We start from the raw sequence: 17,511 nt of genomic DNA on the forward strand, positions 1-17,511 counted from the left end.
AAGATTTCATTGAATTGAAGAGGTTGTAATTTCATATTTAGTGAATTATTTTGGAATTACCTTTAATTAAAGTGAAACAATAAAATCAATCAAAAGATCTAAAGGAAATACTTAATAAAAAATAATCACATTTAATGTGGTTATAGGCTAGAAGACGTGTTCTGACGTCTATAAACATATGAGCTATTATTTCTTGTCGTCGTTAAATTCTATGGGTGGTTAGTATTCCACATACATCAGAGTATATAGGACCATTCTTCCAATAGGAAAGTGCTCCACATATAAAGAGTATATAGGAATGTTTCCCATCGTACGATTATGCATTAGACAACACTAACACAAATTACACTTCCACATACCCTCAGGTATATAGGAGGCCCCCTTATAGGTTGCAAAGCATCCATAAGTAACTGATCCAACCACCTTGTTGTATGTGATACACTAAACACAATATTTAGGCAGATTGTCTGCACATACCTAACGGTATATAACAATTCACATAAACTTGGTAAACCTTTGATACCTAGTAACCCTTTTATTTTTACTACTATTGTTTATTTGATTGATTAAAATTGTGGATTTAACTATCATACAATGTTAAAATATCTTGATTGAAATTCACTATGGAAACAACTCCAAAATTTACCATTCAGAGAACCCCTTTTGACGAGGATCCTAGTCATTTTCCTTATTTTGGAAATGTTGGTCCTCCTTATATGGCTATGTTGTCACTTCCCAGATTCATGATGGGTTTACTGGTATGGTTGTTTCCAACCTCGTTGGTCTTAAGTACCCAAGATGATCCACCTCAACCAAGTACTTCACCTCAACAAAGAAAACCTCTTGTTGACCCTTTACCTTCTTCGCCCATCATGTCTTCTTCCCTTTCTTCTTCATCGCCCGGTGAAAGTCATAATGCTAGTAACTTGGAGGTTAAGAAGAACAAGAAAATGAAGAAGAAGAAGAAGTAACATAAGAAAAAGGGTAACCATCCAACCATTGTTATAAGTGTTGATAATGATGAGGTACCCTCTAACATGTGTCGCAAGCCCAAATAACCTTACAAGCTTTATAAGGGTGACAACCCTCTTATCAATTTCTTGGAATTCTTAAGGCCTTAGAAGTGTTATCCCAAGATTCTCATCAACTTATTGTTGATCCATCAACCAGTGATTATAAGGTTCTAGGGAAAAATGTTAAAGTTAGGTTTCCTTGTAGGTTATGCAAAGGGAGTCACCAAATTCACCTTTAAAAAATATCGATGAAGCCTCTAAATTGTTAGAAAACCTTACTATTTCTCAACAACAACTTCCAACTAGTTATTGTAAGATTTCTCCCAACCTACCGTCAGTTGATGAAGTGATTGATCCCATTCCAAGTTTTGTCAATCCCACTCTTCCCTTGGAGATTGAAACCCATACCACTCAGTTTGATGAACCATTAGTTGATGAAGTGGTTGCTTCAATTCTATCCTTGGTTGATCCCACTCTCCTCTTATAAAGTGAAGTTAATACTACCCATGTTTTTCTTGTTATTTCATATTCCACCGCACAAGGGGGAATTTGAACCATTTCCACAGAACCCCCTCCAACTACTAAGGTCATTTCCTTTGATTGGAATAGACTAATAGAACCTCATCTCTATTCTTCTGTCCCTTTCCAAATTATTGCGAAGGCTTGTGATAATAATGTGTGTTGCACTATTATGTTGATTTACAAGTTTGATAGGACGAAGGAGCAATGGCGGAAGTGGTGGTAGAAGCGTATTATCACCAGGACGAAGACTTTCTCCGGCAGCCCATCTCACCTCCAGTCTCCCCAGAAACCCAACTTCAGACCCTAATTCATGAAAACAGTTTATTTTTTGACAGGCTAGTGGAGTTGATACCGGCCAGATTTTACCTGCCCAGCGAAGACCCACCGAACCCCGGGTACTATGGCATGAGCAAGGCAGAAAAACTTGCAGCCAGAAAAGCAACGAAGGAGAATCTTAAGAAAGCACGCCGAGATCGGCTGGATCCAGAGACCTATGCTAGTACTTTGGAGCTGGTGAAGAGGAATGCTGAAAAAGATGAACAAAAAAAGCTGAAAGATGAAGAAGATGTCCAAAATGCATTTATCGCATGTAAAGATCACGGGGCTCTGCAATCCCTCGGCGCAAACGAGATGGAAACCGCGCATCTCAGCGGGGGCATGAAGAAGGAGATTTTCCGGTACAGTTGGAAGAACAGAGAGGACGAGAAGCCCAGGAAGGTACTCGTTCGAATCCACGAAGAAGAGAGCGCGAATGTGGTTTTCGATCTGGAATATGAGATTCAGGCGTTTGTTTTCATTTCCAGGCTTGGCCACGGACCCCATCTCCTCGCTTCCTTCCCCAAAGGTCGCATTGAGGCTGTGGCGAATGCCCTTCTAGATTTGTTCATAAAATGAGGAAGGGTTAAGATTGCATGCGAACTGCTTGACAAAATGCCTGAACGAGATGTCAAGAAAATGGCTTCGTGGAACGCAATGATTTTGGGGTTCATGCAGAATGGGCATGGCAAGGAGGCAGTGATTTCAGGATCTGCACAGAATGGGCAAGCTGTGGAGGCAATGAAGATCTTTATCCAAATGCAGGCAACTGGAAGGAAGCTAGTCACGAAGACATACCCCAGTATGCTCCCGGCCTATGCCAACTTAGCAGCTCCGGAGCAAGAAATCGAGATAGCCCGCTTTTCTATGGAGAAGATAAGCGATGGAAAGCAGCAGTCAGATCTCTCAGCCTCGTTCCAGATCCAGATCAGGCTCCTTTCTGGAAAAACTCTGCTACAATGGGTAAGCACTTCAGATCTAGTGCAGAACCTCAAGCAATCTCTGGAATTTAGGCTGGGGATTCCCTCCGCTTCTCAACGACTCCTCTACGAAGGTAAACATCTTGAGGATCTGTATCCCCTTTCTTTTTACAGCATTAGAAGAAATGCCTCCATCATTCTTACCCTCCGTTTGAGAGGGGGAGCTGTGGGACAATCATCTTCAGCTACGACTTTTTCTTACAAGGATGCAATCCATGCTTAGAAGCCCAAGAAAGCTGCTCCACCAACTCAGGCTCCTAAACCGTTCTTGGTGGACAAGCTGGAGGAAACCCCCTCCATTGAAATAACGCATCCTTCGTTGGATGATCAAATCCAAAAATATGCAGAGCATGGCATTATTTGCAGGTTCAATGGACTATGGCCTCGCACAGCGGATCTCTACCAATGGATCCACTCACACTGGACCAACAACTGCAAGGTTCTTCTTTGCTCAAAGGGTTTCTTCATTGTAGTTTTTGCTTTCAGCGAAGATTACCAAAAAGCATTAACTGAAGGCCCATGGTTTTGGCGCTCAGCAGGACTATTCCTCACCCCTTGGTTCCCAGATTTCAATCCTTCTTCAGCGATCATCACAAAGCTTCCCATCTGGGTCAGACTTCCTAACCTCCCGACGCATCTATGGCACTTTGCAGTATTCCAAGGAATCGGCGACTCTCTAGGCCGCTTTCTAACAACAGACACCTCTAGGGGGGAAAAAGGCATATACACCTTCGCCAGAATTTGTGCAGAAATAGACATGAGCAAAGGTCTACCGGATCAGATTAATCTCAAAATTGGAGACTTCTATTGGACCCAGTCCCTAGACTACGAGAACACAGCCTTTCGATGCCGAAATTGCCATAACAAAAGGCACCTTCAGAACTCTTGTCCCTCGCGGCCTCCCCAGAAGAAGAAAGCCAATCCTAAGCCGAAATCCAAAAGTTGGAAGCCTCATGATCCTCCTCCTATGGATGATTTGGATTCCAGCTCAGATGAAGAGGCAGGGGATGCAAAAGGAATGGAAACAAAGCAGGCTCAGGATTCGACTTCGACTGGTTGTGAGGATTCTTCGATCCCTCCAAACTCACAGAAAAGAACTCATGAGTCCTCTCCCTCGGATTCAGACAAGGAGTCCTCTCCGTCAGCCCAGCTTAGTTTGCAAATCATGCCAATTCAGCAGAGTCATCTTGATTGGGTCAAAGTTGGTAAAAAGAAAGGGAAAAAATGCCAAATAGTTGATCCTACCCACGTTGGGTAGAATCCTTTGTTTCTGTGCATGTTTCTCTGTTCCTCTTGTTACTTCTTGTTTAGCAATGTTCTCTTCCTAGTTTCTCTCAGGGGCCGAGGTGGATCGTCTTTCCTTTCCGGCTGCCCGTTCTCTTGCTTCTCTTGGCTGTAATGTCATATTGTACCATATTTTTCTTAATAGAATTATTTTTTACCGAGAAAAAAAAAAAATGTGTGTTGCACTATTATAGATGAAGGTGATTTTGTTAGTATTTTATCCTCAACTGCTTGGCAAGCTTTGGGTCCCCCTTGGCTTTGTAGGTTTTAAGCCTGTACAAAAATTACTTGCATATGAATTCTAAAAACAGAATAAAAAATGGCGAGAGCATAAACCATAAAACATATATACACAGATATTTTCCCCTAAATCCCAAAACCGGGACTACCAGATTCATTTTTCATTATATTCCTTTAAATGTTACAATACATATATATACATGCCGAAGCATCCATAAAACCCAATCCATTAACCCTAGATTAGAACATAACAATAGTTCCCTTGACTGGATCAAAATACCATGGGGAGAAAACCATCATGCCCAAAACCATGTGGGAAAACCATCCACAAAACCATTGGTAGGTCTTCCCAGCTAATATAGGGTCCAATTTTTTTTTCCTTGAGGCGCTGCCCCAGACCCCATAGAGGGGGGTTGTCTCCCCCATTGTGACCCCCCTGCTATGCGTGGCTCAACAAAAGGGGGCCTACCTGCCTCCCCTCTATCCTCCTCGGCTTCACTATTGGGGCTAGTTGTCGAAAGAATTCACACACACCCAACATTCTCCCACTTGTTGTTTTATTTCCATAGGGGGCCACAGGAGAGATTAGTCATTGGTCCAACCCTATAATTCCCATTGTTTCTATACACCAAGATAAATTATCACTGCTCACGGACTTTGTCAATGCATTTGTAGTATTTTTCAAAGTGTCCACCTTTACTAGCAACACCTTTTTGTCCTCAACCATATCCCTCACAAAGTGATATTGAACATCAATGTACTTTGTCTTGAATGATAATCAGGGTTCTTTGCCAAGAAAATTACACTTTGGTTGTCACAATCTCTCCTTATAGCTCGTTGTACTAACTGCATACTTGAACACAATATCTGTAACCAAACTGCTTTGTTGCATGCATGAGTGGATTCCATGTATTCTGCATGTGTAGTTGAAAGTGCCACTAGTGACTATAGACTATCTCGTACTCATCCAACTCATTGCACCTCCAAATAGGTTAAACACATACCCACTTGTCTACTTTCTCTAATCCAGATCTCTAGCCTAGTCTGCATCAACAAAACCACAGATGTCCAAAACTTTGTCCAATCTTGGTCTTCCATTGTAGTATAGACGATAATCACTAGTGCCATGCAAATACCTGAAAACCAGCTTCACTATTTTCCAATTCTCCTTTCATGGTTTTCACATAAGCCTACTCAATACTCCTGCTCCATGTGAAATGTATGGTCTATTACAGACCATTGCATACATCAGGCTACCAAATTCACTTGTGTATGGAACACAGGACATGTCCTCTTCCTCTTCTTGTGTCTTGGGACATTTCTCAACAGATAAATTTACACCTACAGGAATATGAACCTTCACCGGTTTACTCTCCTACATATTAAACCTATGTAATATTGTCTAGACATACTTCCTCTAGTTTAATCAGAGCTTCCTCTTTGCCCAATCTCATTTAATTTCCATGCCCAAAATATAGTTTTCAACACCAAGATCTTTCATGTCGAATTTGGAGGACAATTGGGTCTTCAATTCCTAGATAATTTCTTTGTTACTTCCAATCAGCAACATATCATCCACATATAAGACGAAACAAATAACAAAGTCACCAATTAATTTAAAATACACATAGTGATCTACTTTGCTTCTCGTGAAGCAAAGTCCTTGTATATATGTATCAAATTTCCGATACCACATCCTTGGTGGCTATTTTAAACCATACATAGACTTTTTTAACCTACATACTAGTTCTTTCTTACCCTTCACCATAAAGCCTTCAGGTTGCTTCATGTAGATCTCTTCTTTCAGATCCCCATGATGAAATTTTGTATTCACATCCATCTTTTCTACCTCAAAATCAAAAGCAACATCAACAGATAAAAGTAATCAAATAGAAGCTACCGTAGAAACAGGAGAAAAAATATCACCAAAATCAATTCTCGGCACTTGGGAATAACTGTTTTCTACCAATAACGCTTTGTATTTCTTCACCATTCCTTTAGCATTCATATTCTTCTTAAACACCCATTTGCTTCCAATGGGTTTCCTTCTAGGTGACAACTCCACCAGATCCCAAGCCTCATTTTTGTGCAACGATACCATTTCATCAACCATGGCCTCTTTCTAGAGTTTTCCATACTCTAAATCTACTGCTTCCCTAACCATTATCGGATCATCATCATTAATAGATAAAGAAAAATTTGAACAAAATGCAGCGAGAATATACCTTTCTGGTTTCCTTCTTTCTCGAACTAATCTTCTCACAGCCAAATTTTGTGGCTCTTCATCTTCTGATTTCTCTTCTGCTATAGAGACTGATTCTTCCTCCTTTAGCTCAAACTCTATCTTCTCAGAGTCCTTTGGTAGGACTTCATGCTTAATAACATCTTTCACCTCCATAAACACCACATCATAGTTGTACATATCCATCCTTATTTCTGGGTTCCAAAGCTTGTAACCTTTTAAACCATCCTTATACTCAATAAATATGCACCTTTTAGATTTACTATCCAACTTGGTTATTTTCTCCTTTGGAACATGCACATATGCATCACATCCAAATGCCCTCAGATGTGAAAGAGAGGGTTTCTTACCAGTCCACACCTCTAGTGGAGTCTTATCCTCCAACACTGATGAAGGTGATTTGTTGACCAGGTAACATGCTGTCTTCACCGCCTCTGCCTAGAATTCATGTCCTAACCTGACACTACCGAGCATACTTCTTTCCTTTTCCATCAATCTCTTGTTCATTCATTTTGCAACTCCATTTTTCTAGGGTGTGTATGGAGTAGGCTTCTGTTGTGCTATACCACACTTCTTACAAAACTCTTCACATTTCTTCTTGCAAAACTTTCCACCATTATCTGTCCTCAACACCTTTATCTTATTCTTTGTCTTATTTTCCACGAGAGCCTTAAATTCTTTAAACCTATCAAAGACTTCACATTTCTTCCTGAAGAAATACATCCATGTATTCCTTGAGAAGTAATCTATAAATGATACACAGTACATAGACTTACCCAATGATGGAACCGAGACAGGGCCAAACACATCATTGTGCACAAAATCTAATATTTGTTTCTTCCTCTTAGCCCCATAGGGGAAACTCACCTGATTCTGCTTCCCATATACACAATTTTCATAGAAATCAAAATCCATATATAAATTAGACATACCATTACCATGAAGTATTCGAAGGCCCTTCTCTCCAATATTTCCAAGGCTTTGATGCCATAGCATGGTATTTTCTCCAGAGACCACTAGATTTTCTACTCCACTTTCAAGAACCACACAACTGTTGCACCCATCAATAACAGTGCTACCCTAAAGTTTGTACAGAGTTCCAATCCGAACTCCCCACATCAATACCAGTGCTCTTGAACCATCTTGCATGTATCTTTCTCGAACAATGTTTTTACACTTGCATCATTTAGCTTGCTTACAAAATTTAGATTTTTTACCAGTGCAGGAATATGTATAACACTCAGAAGTGTTCCAATCCTTCCACCTTGCAAATTCAACTTGACTTTTCCATGACTGACGATTCTAGCCTTCTTGTCATCCCCTAAGAAGACATCACTACCACCATATTTATCATACTCGCAGAACCACTCCCTATGGGGAGTGAAGTGAAAGGATGCACCTAAGTCAATCAACCATGCCTCATGATCTACATTTGTACTTGAAGAAGAAGCCAAGTACACATCCCCACCTTCATTTGAGGTGGTTTTCACCTCTATAGAAGGAGCATCATCAAATACCTTTCCTTTCTCAAGAGCTTTAGATCTACAGTCCTTTTTGAAGTGACCTTCCTTTCTTTATTTCCAGCACACCTTTACAAGTTTTCTTGGAGATATAGATCTCCATCTAGATTTAGATCTCCCACTCGAGGACTTATTTTTGTTTCTGTTCTAGGACTATCAGCATATAGACAAGGAATCACCATTTTGGCCCTCCATATTTTTCTGTCTCACCTAAACCGACAACAAGGATGAGACTATTTCATCAAAGTGCAAGGCAGTTGGATTACTACCTATTGCAATAGCCAGAACATCCCACGAATCTGGTAGAGAACACAACAAACTGATGCACTTATCTTCATCTAAAATTTTTATATCAATAAATAACAACTGACTTACCACAGTATTAAAGGTATTCAAATGCTCTATCATGAAGTCTCCATCCTTCATCATCATGTTATATAACTTTTTCCTTAGAAGAGGTTTATTAACCAAAGACTTAGATTGGTACAAAGTCCCTAACTAATCTATAGCTAAATTTTAGTTTTTTTGTGCTAATTTCAACTTCACATTTAAAAACAAATGCTTTTCCATTGCTTCATATGCATAGGTTTTCTTAGGTGTTTGTGAATCAAAACATGTAAATTCATGTCAAGTTTTATGTTAGAATCATGAATAGAATAGCATGAAAGACAAGAGATGAACAATATTAAGTAAATGAACATCAAAACATCAAGAAAAAAAATTAACAGAGTGTTTTGATAAAGGATTTCACCCCTCCTAGGCTATATCTCCTTGGTCCAGCTTCTATGGTTTGGGCCTCTCTATTTGCTAAAAATGGAAAAAAGCATAGTTTACAATTCTCTACAGCTCTTGAAACCTACTTCAATGGAATCAGATCATCCCAAAATCCCAAATATGACTCTCCAAACTTTGCGAATGGACTACAGTTGTTCTGGGCTTGACCTCCTCTCCTGGTGGCCCTAGGCTTCCTTAAACTTCAACGTGGAAATATCACATACAGAAGTTCTTAATTTCCTATGAAACCTATTCCATTATGTTCAGAATGTTGAAATCATCTAAGAACACCTTTTTCTAATCCCAATTTGGTTGAAAATTGCAAAAGTTATGACCAAAACAGTTTCTCCCAGAAATTCTCCACTAAAACTGGAGGAACTTCAGTTAACTCCGCCAAAACTAGAGTTTCTACTGAATATGGAGGGTCCTCAATAAATCTGTCAACTTAATCCTGCTTGATTAGGAGTCAATCATAGTTTAATTAGCACTAAACTCCAAATAATCCACACAGATAAGGTTTAATGCTAGTGGTTAAAGAGTGGTGGTCACATGCGCAGTTAACTCTAATGGTTAATGCTAGCGGTTAATGGTTTCCTGGTGGTTAAGTTAATGTTGGCAGTTAAGTTTTTGGTTGGTCACATGCACGTTAATTCTTAAATTCCAAAGTTTCACACAGAAAATACAATGTGCGCCCATGATATATTAAGAATCAATGTGACAATGTAGTGGTAATTCATGGAGCTTATGTAAAGGAGGTCACGCGGTCGAACCCTAGTGCCTCATAAAATTTTTGACCAAACACTCAGTTGACCATTTGACTTGTGGGAGGGACACGTAGCAGCATTTGGGCTTGCCACGTGTCACCTTCCCATTAGTTCTCCACAAACCAATCAAAAGGCACCACATCACCGAGCTACAAACCAATCAAACAATGACACTTGGTGAGCCCAAATTGGGCATTGACCCCGTTGACCTATACAGTCACTTGCCATGTCATCTTCCATGTTAGTAGTATGGACTGTTCACTTGGCAGTACTTGCAAATTTTGTTGTTGTTGTTTGGTGAAATGGTCAGCGAGCTCTAACTTCCTCATACGAATATCGTTTTGAGTGAAATGAGTTGTGTTGGGATCATATCGCTAAGACGGATGTGGTCGTTCATGTTTAGATCGATTTTAAACACTTTTATTTTTGAGCAAATTTTACCCCTAGTCTAGATTTCGATGACTCCTTCCCACTGACGGGCTTTTGGACCCACAAAAGTCGGTTATCTGATGAGATTTGAATACTCTTCTCTTTCCCAAGTTCTATCAACTGGTTCTACTTGAATAAATCTCCATGACAACCACTTGGGTTCACTGACATGCCTTGCCTTACAAATGGCTATGTCCCTCAACCACTATTCTCCTTTTATTTCTAACCCAATCCAACACTTTCCAGACACTTTCTGGTTAAAAAATACCTTTGATGTACAACATCGATCCCTCGGTGCTTGGAAAACTGATACAATATGATAGCCTTTCCACTAAGAATCTTGGCGTCAACACATAGAAATGGTCTACTATGGCTGCAAATTGTTGGCATCTTGTCCACTTTCGCTTCTTGCCTCTATCATCCTCTAGTTCAACATGATACTCATGTCATGATTTGAGAATGAAGTCTAAGCATGAGCATCTTGCTCAAGAATGAACCTTCCAAAATCCCGCGACATCTTGTCACAAATACAACCATTAAATGGAAAAAACACATTATGCAAGAAATGCAAATCGACGACCTCTTATTTTGCTCCTTCAAAGCAACAATTGTCACATCATGTAAATTTCCATGTACTCTTGCATCTTGGTGTACAAACCATCGACTAAAAACAAGTTGACAAAACATTATCGACTAAACATAAGTCAACAAAACATGCCTCTTCATACAACTGACTTGACTTGAGAGCCAAACATAAGCATGTACAACAACTTGACAATTCTTTGCATAAACAACAAGAATTTCACATCTCATGCAATAATCCGTCAACATCTCCCTTTCATCTTTGGAGATAAAATCAACTCTTCCAAGTCGATATGACATACATGTGACAACAATCGACACAAGTCGACACTCATGCATGTATCCAAACACAATGAAACTAGCAACAATTCCACTGTTCACACACACACAAACTCTCATGTATGTGTACAATTATTCAACTCTCCCTCAAGTACAAACACAAATAAAATAAGCCCAAAAATGTGTATGGGTACATAAAGAGCTGAATTGACAATTTTTTTGCAAATGAAGTGAGTAACACCCCACTTTCACACACCTTCCTAGCGAAAATATGCAACATCAAGAATGCATTCAAAAGAAATGCATTCACATACAAATTTGTAACCACAAATTTCCTTCTTTGCTGCATTTAAGTGAGTCAAACAAAACTCCACTTTCAACATCTTGCATCATACAAGTTGCAACATACTTTCAACAGAAAAGTAATGCATTCATAAGGCAAAGAAATGCATTTTTAAGGCAAATAATTGCATCTATCAACAAAAGAAATGCAAGCCTTATTTGGATAAGAAATCAAACCACCTCTTAACAAACCATTTCCATGTCGCTTCTTTCATCTGCACCATCTTGTGAATCATCTTGACCCACATGAATTATGGTATCCTCTTTTTCATTCTTTCCAAAGTCTCTCTCCACCTTCTTCAAATGTCGTGTATGAGTTGTTGGATACAAAGTCCAAAATTTGTCTATGAGTTGACCTTGCTTATGGCAATGAGTGCAAAATAATTGCATTTTCTTTGCAACATGATTTCCATTATCCAATGGACCTCTAGTTTTCTGTCTCTTTTGTTTTGAAAGTTTCCTGTATGTGGCCATTTTCTTCCAACGTCTTGAAACATTGTGGTTATTCAAACCACAAAAAGAACATGTAAATTCTCTCCAATTCTTATATGAAGATTTACCATGTTTATCATAATCAAAAGAAACTTGATTAAAGGCATATTTATACATTTCACATTCACCTTTTTTTCCTTCCTGAGGAGGTGAATTTGATGATGTAGTGGCTCTCTTTGGAATACCAATAATGGTTTCAATGTCCTTATAGCTTTCAACATCCTTTTGTTTGCCCTTTCCACTAGTTGCATTCTTATGGTCATCTTCTTCCAAAGTGGGTATAAAACATTTTCATTCCTTATGAACACTAACTTCAAAAGCTTGAGGATACGAACATGTAATGAAATTCCCTCTTGGAATACCTTCATGTGCCTCCTTTTCTTTAGAGAATTCTTCATCATGTTTTCCATAACCAAGACCCAAAATGCCTATGCCTTTCCTCAACAACAATAGGCTCAACTATGCCTTGTGCATGTTTGCCTAACCCTTTACCTTCATAACCCATTTTCATCAATAATTTTGACCCTATTTCTCTAGTGTGTCTTTCAAAAACACCAAAACATTCATTTTGAGAGGAAATTGAAGATAAACTTGAATTTCATACCTCATGTTCATGCACATACTTGGCTAGGGTTTCCTTGGCATCATAGAGTAAAATCTCCATCTCATGCGTCTTTTCAAGAAGTTCTTACTTCTCCTCCTTCATGGCCACCAACTCCTCTTGAAGTATTATGTTCTCCTTCATATCTTCAATCATCTCTTGCACCATATCTCTCATGATGAAAAACTCTTGCAACATCTCTTCAACAAAGAATCTTGCTAAGGAAGAGAGATTAGAGACATCACTTGTTGAAGCTGCCATCACATAAACTTGCACACTATTAATTCTCCTTGCACAAATCTCAAGAAATCAAGAAAATAAACCTTTGCTTTGATACCAACTTGATATGTAGCTAAATGTTAATTTTTATGTGCTAATTTCAACTTTAGATTTAAAAACAAATGCTTGTCCATTGCTTCATTTGCATAGGTTTTCTTAGGTGTTTGTGAATCTGTTAGTGTCGGTATCTTCATCCCTCCATCAATGATCAAATTCTCTTGTTGCATTGCATGTTAGGTGTCTCACTCGATCAACTGCATTCCATTAACGTCATGGATCATTTGATGGTAGTGGCATTTTTTACATTTTCCCTCATGCTCTTTACCTGTTGGCCGATTTTTATACATCTAGATCATCTACAATCATTTTTTGTCTTTAAATCTGAAAAAGTCATTTTTAGGGTTTTAGGTCTCATTAGGTCTAGGGTTTCATCAATAAGGTCTTGAAAACGCTCAATAATGGTCAGTAGACGCATGAGGAGGTCAATTAAAGTCTCAGCAACAATAATTTCCATAATCACATGCTCAGTGATTGATTTTTCTTCAAAACCCTGTTTTGAGGAAAAATAGAGTTTTTATGTTTTATGTACAAGATTTCATGCAATTTAATTTTTTCCTATATGTAATAATTTCAGAGGCAGCCCTGGTCACCTTGCCAAGCCTCTGCTACTCCAGTTCCTGCAAAAGAAGAAAAATGCCAAAGTATTTAGTCCATCAAAGGTAAAAAACCAAGCAAAATGCCAAAACAAAGTTTTAAAAGAAAGTGAAATGAGCAAACATTAGAAGAGTGGGTTTTTGTAAATGAACAATCAAAACCATATGTATATAAACTATTTTTCATGCTTAAAAATTTCATTTGTGCCCAAGGAATAAAGAGTGAGCAATCAAAAAATCGTTTTGAGGCAAAGGAGGCAAAATCACAGCAAATTTGACATTCTCCCTTGCGCGGCGCACCTGAGCGTGGGCGCGGCGCACCCATCCAGCACAATGCACAGGTCTACAAATCTCAAAATCATTCACATCCTCCTCCAAAGGCTTTCAGATTATAAAATCCTCATCTTACAAGTAAGTTGACACTCCCTCATGGCCAATGAATGAGTTTGCTTAGTGTTTATGGTGATTCAATAGGGAAATATTGAAACCCTAGCTCCTTGCATTGCTTGTTAAAAAACACTGCCTAGGGTTTACAAATTGCATTTTTGCTGCTAAATCCCACTCCTATCATTTTCACTGCCTCACTCCCTCACTCCCTCACTTCATTTTCTCCCTTCCTTTTCATTCATATTTACCCATTCCCTATTCCCCATATCCCTAAATTACTAACCCTAATCCCTACCTTTACTTATCCCAAACCCTAATCAAATAATCCCAAACCCTAAATATTATTCCCTAAACCCTTTCATTCCCCAAAAAACCTACAAACAACATCTCCAACCCCTCATACACAGTCCCCTCACAGTCCCTCATCAATTCTTATCTTTTAGCAGCAATTTCCTATTGTCACTCTAAAATCTCTTCATACTCATCTAAGAAAACTCAAGCATTGGCAAACATGGAGTCAAATTCTTCCTATGACAGAAATGAGGAAATAGTCAATGACTCTTCTAGAGAAATTCATGCACCAAGGAGACCTCATAAGAGTGGAAAACATAACCGGGAGGAGCCTACTTCACTTGCCGAGCTGTTGGCCTGTCCTCTTGTTGTCACATGCTTCCAATATCAATCTTGTTATCAATTTTGTGAGATGGTGGAAAGAGTCAAATACCACCATGAGCTTGCCAGAATGTTTGTGCTCCATCTTCACAATGGCCAAGTCAATTTGGCAGGTGTGAAATTCACCTTGACACCTGAGACTATAGCTCAAGCAACCAGTATTCCAAATGTAGGTGAGTAGTGGAATACGGGGCAGCTGGTTAACAGAGATCATTATGAGCCTTATATCAAGGCTGGTTTTCAGAGACATGTAAGTAGAGTCTTCCCATTCAAGTACCTACAGGACACATATGCTCCCTTGATGAAACTCATAATTAAATATTTCAACTCTGAGGGTAGATTTTATCATCTGTACACCTATCATATCAGATTGTTGATGCACTTTACTAGGGTGAGGATGATGAACCTCCCCTATTTCATTTGTCGGAATATTGATAAGATGAACACATTAGTGCAAAGGAAGCCTCCTCATCAGTAGTATAATGACATCTATCACTTTGCACTAATTAAAATTGTGGTTTTACATCAACTTGGTTTACTGAATATCTCATGGGAGGATTTCAATACACATGAGGTCTTTATAGGTCCTCAAGTACCCACAATAGTTTTTCATGAGGTAGGAGAGCCTTCACATCAGCAAGAGGTGCATGAGACACAAACCACTAGTGTGCCAGTGTTTGTCACATACCAAAAGGGCACTAGGAGGTTGTTTGCAGCAGCAAAACGAGTACTATCTCCACCCAGGGTGGAAGGGGTATCGTTTCTCCATCAGCAAAGCAGGTATAGGACAAGGGTAAGCAACCATTACATTATGAGGGGCCTTTAGGAGGTCAAGAGGTAGATTTCATTCCTATTCAGGATGATGACACTGATTTGAGCTCAAAGCTCAAAGAGATCATTCAAGAGCAGCAAGATGACATTCATCATTTGTCTCTCAAACTGGAAAGAGCCAAGTGGATAATAAACTATTTGGAGCAGAGAAAAAAATAGCTAGAGAATCAACAAACCATTATGGAGCTCCAAAACATAAGGGCAAACCGACAAGCTGCCAAGAGGAGGAAAACCAAGTTGACACCACTTGAACAAGAAATTGAAGCTGATCGTGAATCTTGTCTTGAGAGGATAAACATACACTTGGAGAAGATGTTGGAGAAGCCCAAAAGAGAGAAAAACATGTTGAGGCACATGGCCTATCACTACTTGGCGAGAAACAAAAGTTGCAAAGCAAGAATCAGGACTTTAAAGGCCAAGTTGAGGAAAGCATTGAGGAAGAGAAAAGAGCAAGATAGAATTTAGATCTTGGCTGAGGCTTCCTTAGCCCAACATAGCACTTGATGAAGGAAACTCAGCGCAAATTTCAAGAAATTTGGGAAACTTTTTGCAAATTTTGAATTTTTAGCCTAAAAAATAGGGTTTTCTGCTTCATGTGTCGTGCCACCTAGCGCAAGGTGTTGCTAGAGACTTCCTTTTGAGGAAAACCCTGTATTTGTGGATTTCTCATCAAAAAATATGAATTCCCTCACATGGAAAAGAAATTTTGACAAGTTTTGAGCTGCCAAAAAGGTAAAATCACCTCAAAAATGACCTTTCTGCCCTTTTTTGGCCACAAAGGAAGTAGTGTTGGGAGAACTCATTTTTGGAGGGGAAAATGGAGACCAAATTCAGAATTTCCACTTGTTATAGAAAGTAGATGGGTATACCTTTCCAATAAGCCCACTTAGAGAAACTTTGGTGCACGAGAAGGCGTCGAAAATCAGCTCCAAAGTATCATGGCACACAGGATGAAATTTTCTCGTTTTGGCCAAAAAACTCTGTTTTTTGCCTAGTTTCTTCTCAGTTTGACTTTTCTCTTTATAATAGTCAAAATCATGATGTAATTTGATGTAAATTGATTTATTTTGATGTTATTATGCTAAATTTTCACTCATGGAGGTAGCTTCATAATGGAAAGGTAGTTTGCAACTGAATGAATCAGTTTCCTAGGTTTCAGAGGCAAGCTATTCCACTACCCACTTTTCAGTTCTTAGTTTAGATCTTGTTGAAATAGCTCCCAAATTCAATAATTTGACCCCTAAATCCTAGCATGAGCTTTTGGTTGCCTACATCTAGTAGTTTTTCAGTCATTGGTAAAGGTTGGACTCTTGTGAATGCTTTGAGCATTATTGTACACTCATTTCAATAGTTTGGCAAAGGAATAGACCACAGTTTGCAGCACTTTATGGGATTCTTGTGGCAACTTGATTTGGTATTGTGTTTCTTTATGTAATTGCAAGTTTACATGTGTTTTATGTATGCCATCATCTCTCTTTTTTCATCTTAACTAAATGAAACAAGGATAAGGGTAGAATTCATTGAAGTTGCAGTGCTCTACCTAGGGTTTGTTTAGTAATTTATGTTTTCAGCTGTTTGAAGAGGATCCTTGAGACTTTCATGCCCTCTCCAACTCCTCACAAGTCTAAAAGCTCTCCATCACACTCAATTTTAAGTACTAAACCATTTGCCTACCTTTCCCCATAGAGATCTCTGCAAAACTGTGTCCATTCCCTGGACCCAAATCTGCCTTTCACATCTGAGCCAGCAGAACAAAATTAAATTCATTCAAACTCTTCTGAACACATACCTAGCCTAAAATCAGTCTTAATATCATTCATATCAAGCTTTATTGACCATATTTCCTGAGATTGATAAGGAGAGAGCCCTCTCCTGACCTGGTAGGGCTAGCTACTAGGTCAAGCATGGTTTGATGTTACCCTAGATCTTGCCTTTCGCAACCTGAGGTAGATTTAGGCCCTAACATAGTGGTGACCGTACTGGGGACAGAAAGTTTATTATCATTGTTTTGCTTTCTAGACTACAGAAAGAGCCTAAAGTTAGTTAGATATCCTTCGAAACGCTCTTGCTTTGCATTAGCGAAAGTAGACGAATGCTACCTCAGTCAACCTCCGGTCTAGTTTATAAACTGAACGTCTGATCTAAACGATTACCCCAGTATCATTAAGCAATTCTAGACTTTGGATGATGAGTTTAGAATTTGATAGGCTGGTCAAGCGTGGTTTGATGTTACCCCAGATCTTGCCTTTCGCAGCCTGAGGTAGATTTAGGCCCTAACATAGTGGTGACCATACTGGGGATAGAAAGTTT

The 17,511-nt window shown here is 39.1% G+C and overlaps 1 protein-coding gene across 1 annotated transcript; it reads left to right on the top strand.

Annotated features, from left to right (window-relative positions):
* The first annotated feature begins 1,739 nt into the window (after positions 1-1,739).
* LOC149142285 (uncharacterized) lies at positions 1,740-2,429 on the top strand. Its single transcript, XM_089451442.1, has one exon. The coding sequence runs from the start codon at positions 1,740-1,742 to the stop codon at positions 2,427-2,429; it is 690 nt and encodes a 229-aa protein (XP_089307568.1).
* The last annotated feature ends 15,082 nt before the right edge of the window (positions 2,430-17,511 follow it).

Source organism: Pinus tabuliformis, chromosome X (genome assembly GCF_031772625.1).
Source record: "Pinus tabuliformis cultivar Carrire ecotype Pingquan chromosome X, CPIR1, whole genome shotgun sequence".
In the NCBI taxonomy this organism is placed as follows: Eukaryota; Viridiplantae; Streptophyta; class Pinopsida; order Pinales; family Pinaceae; genus Pinus; species Pinus tabuliformis.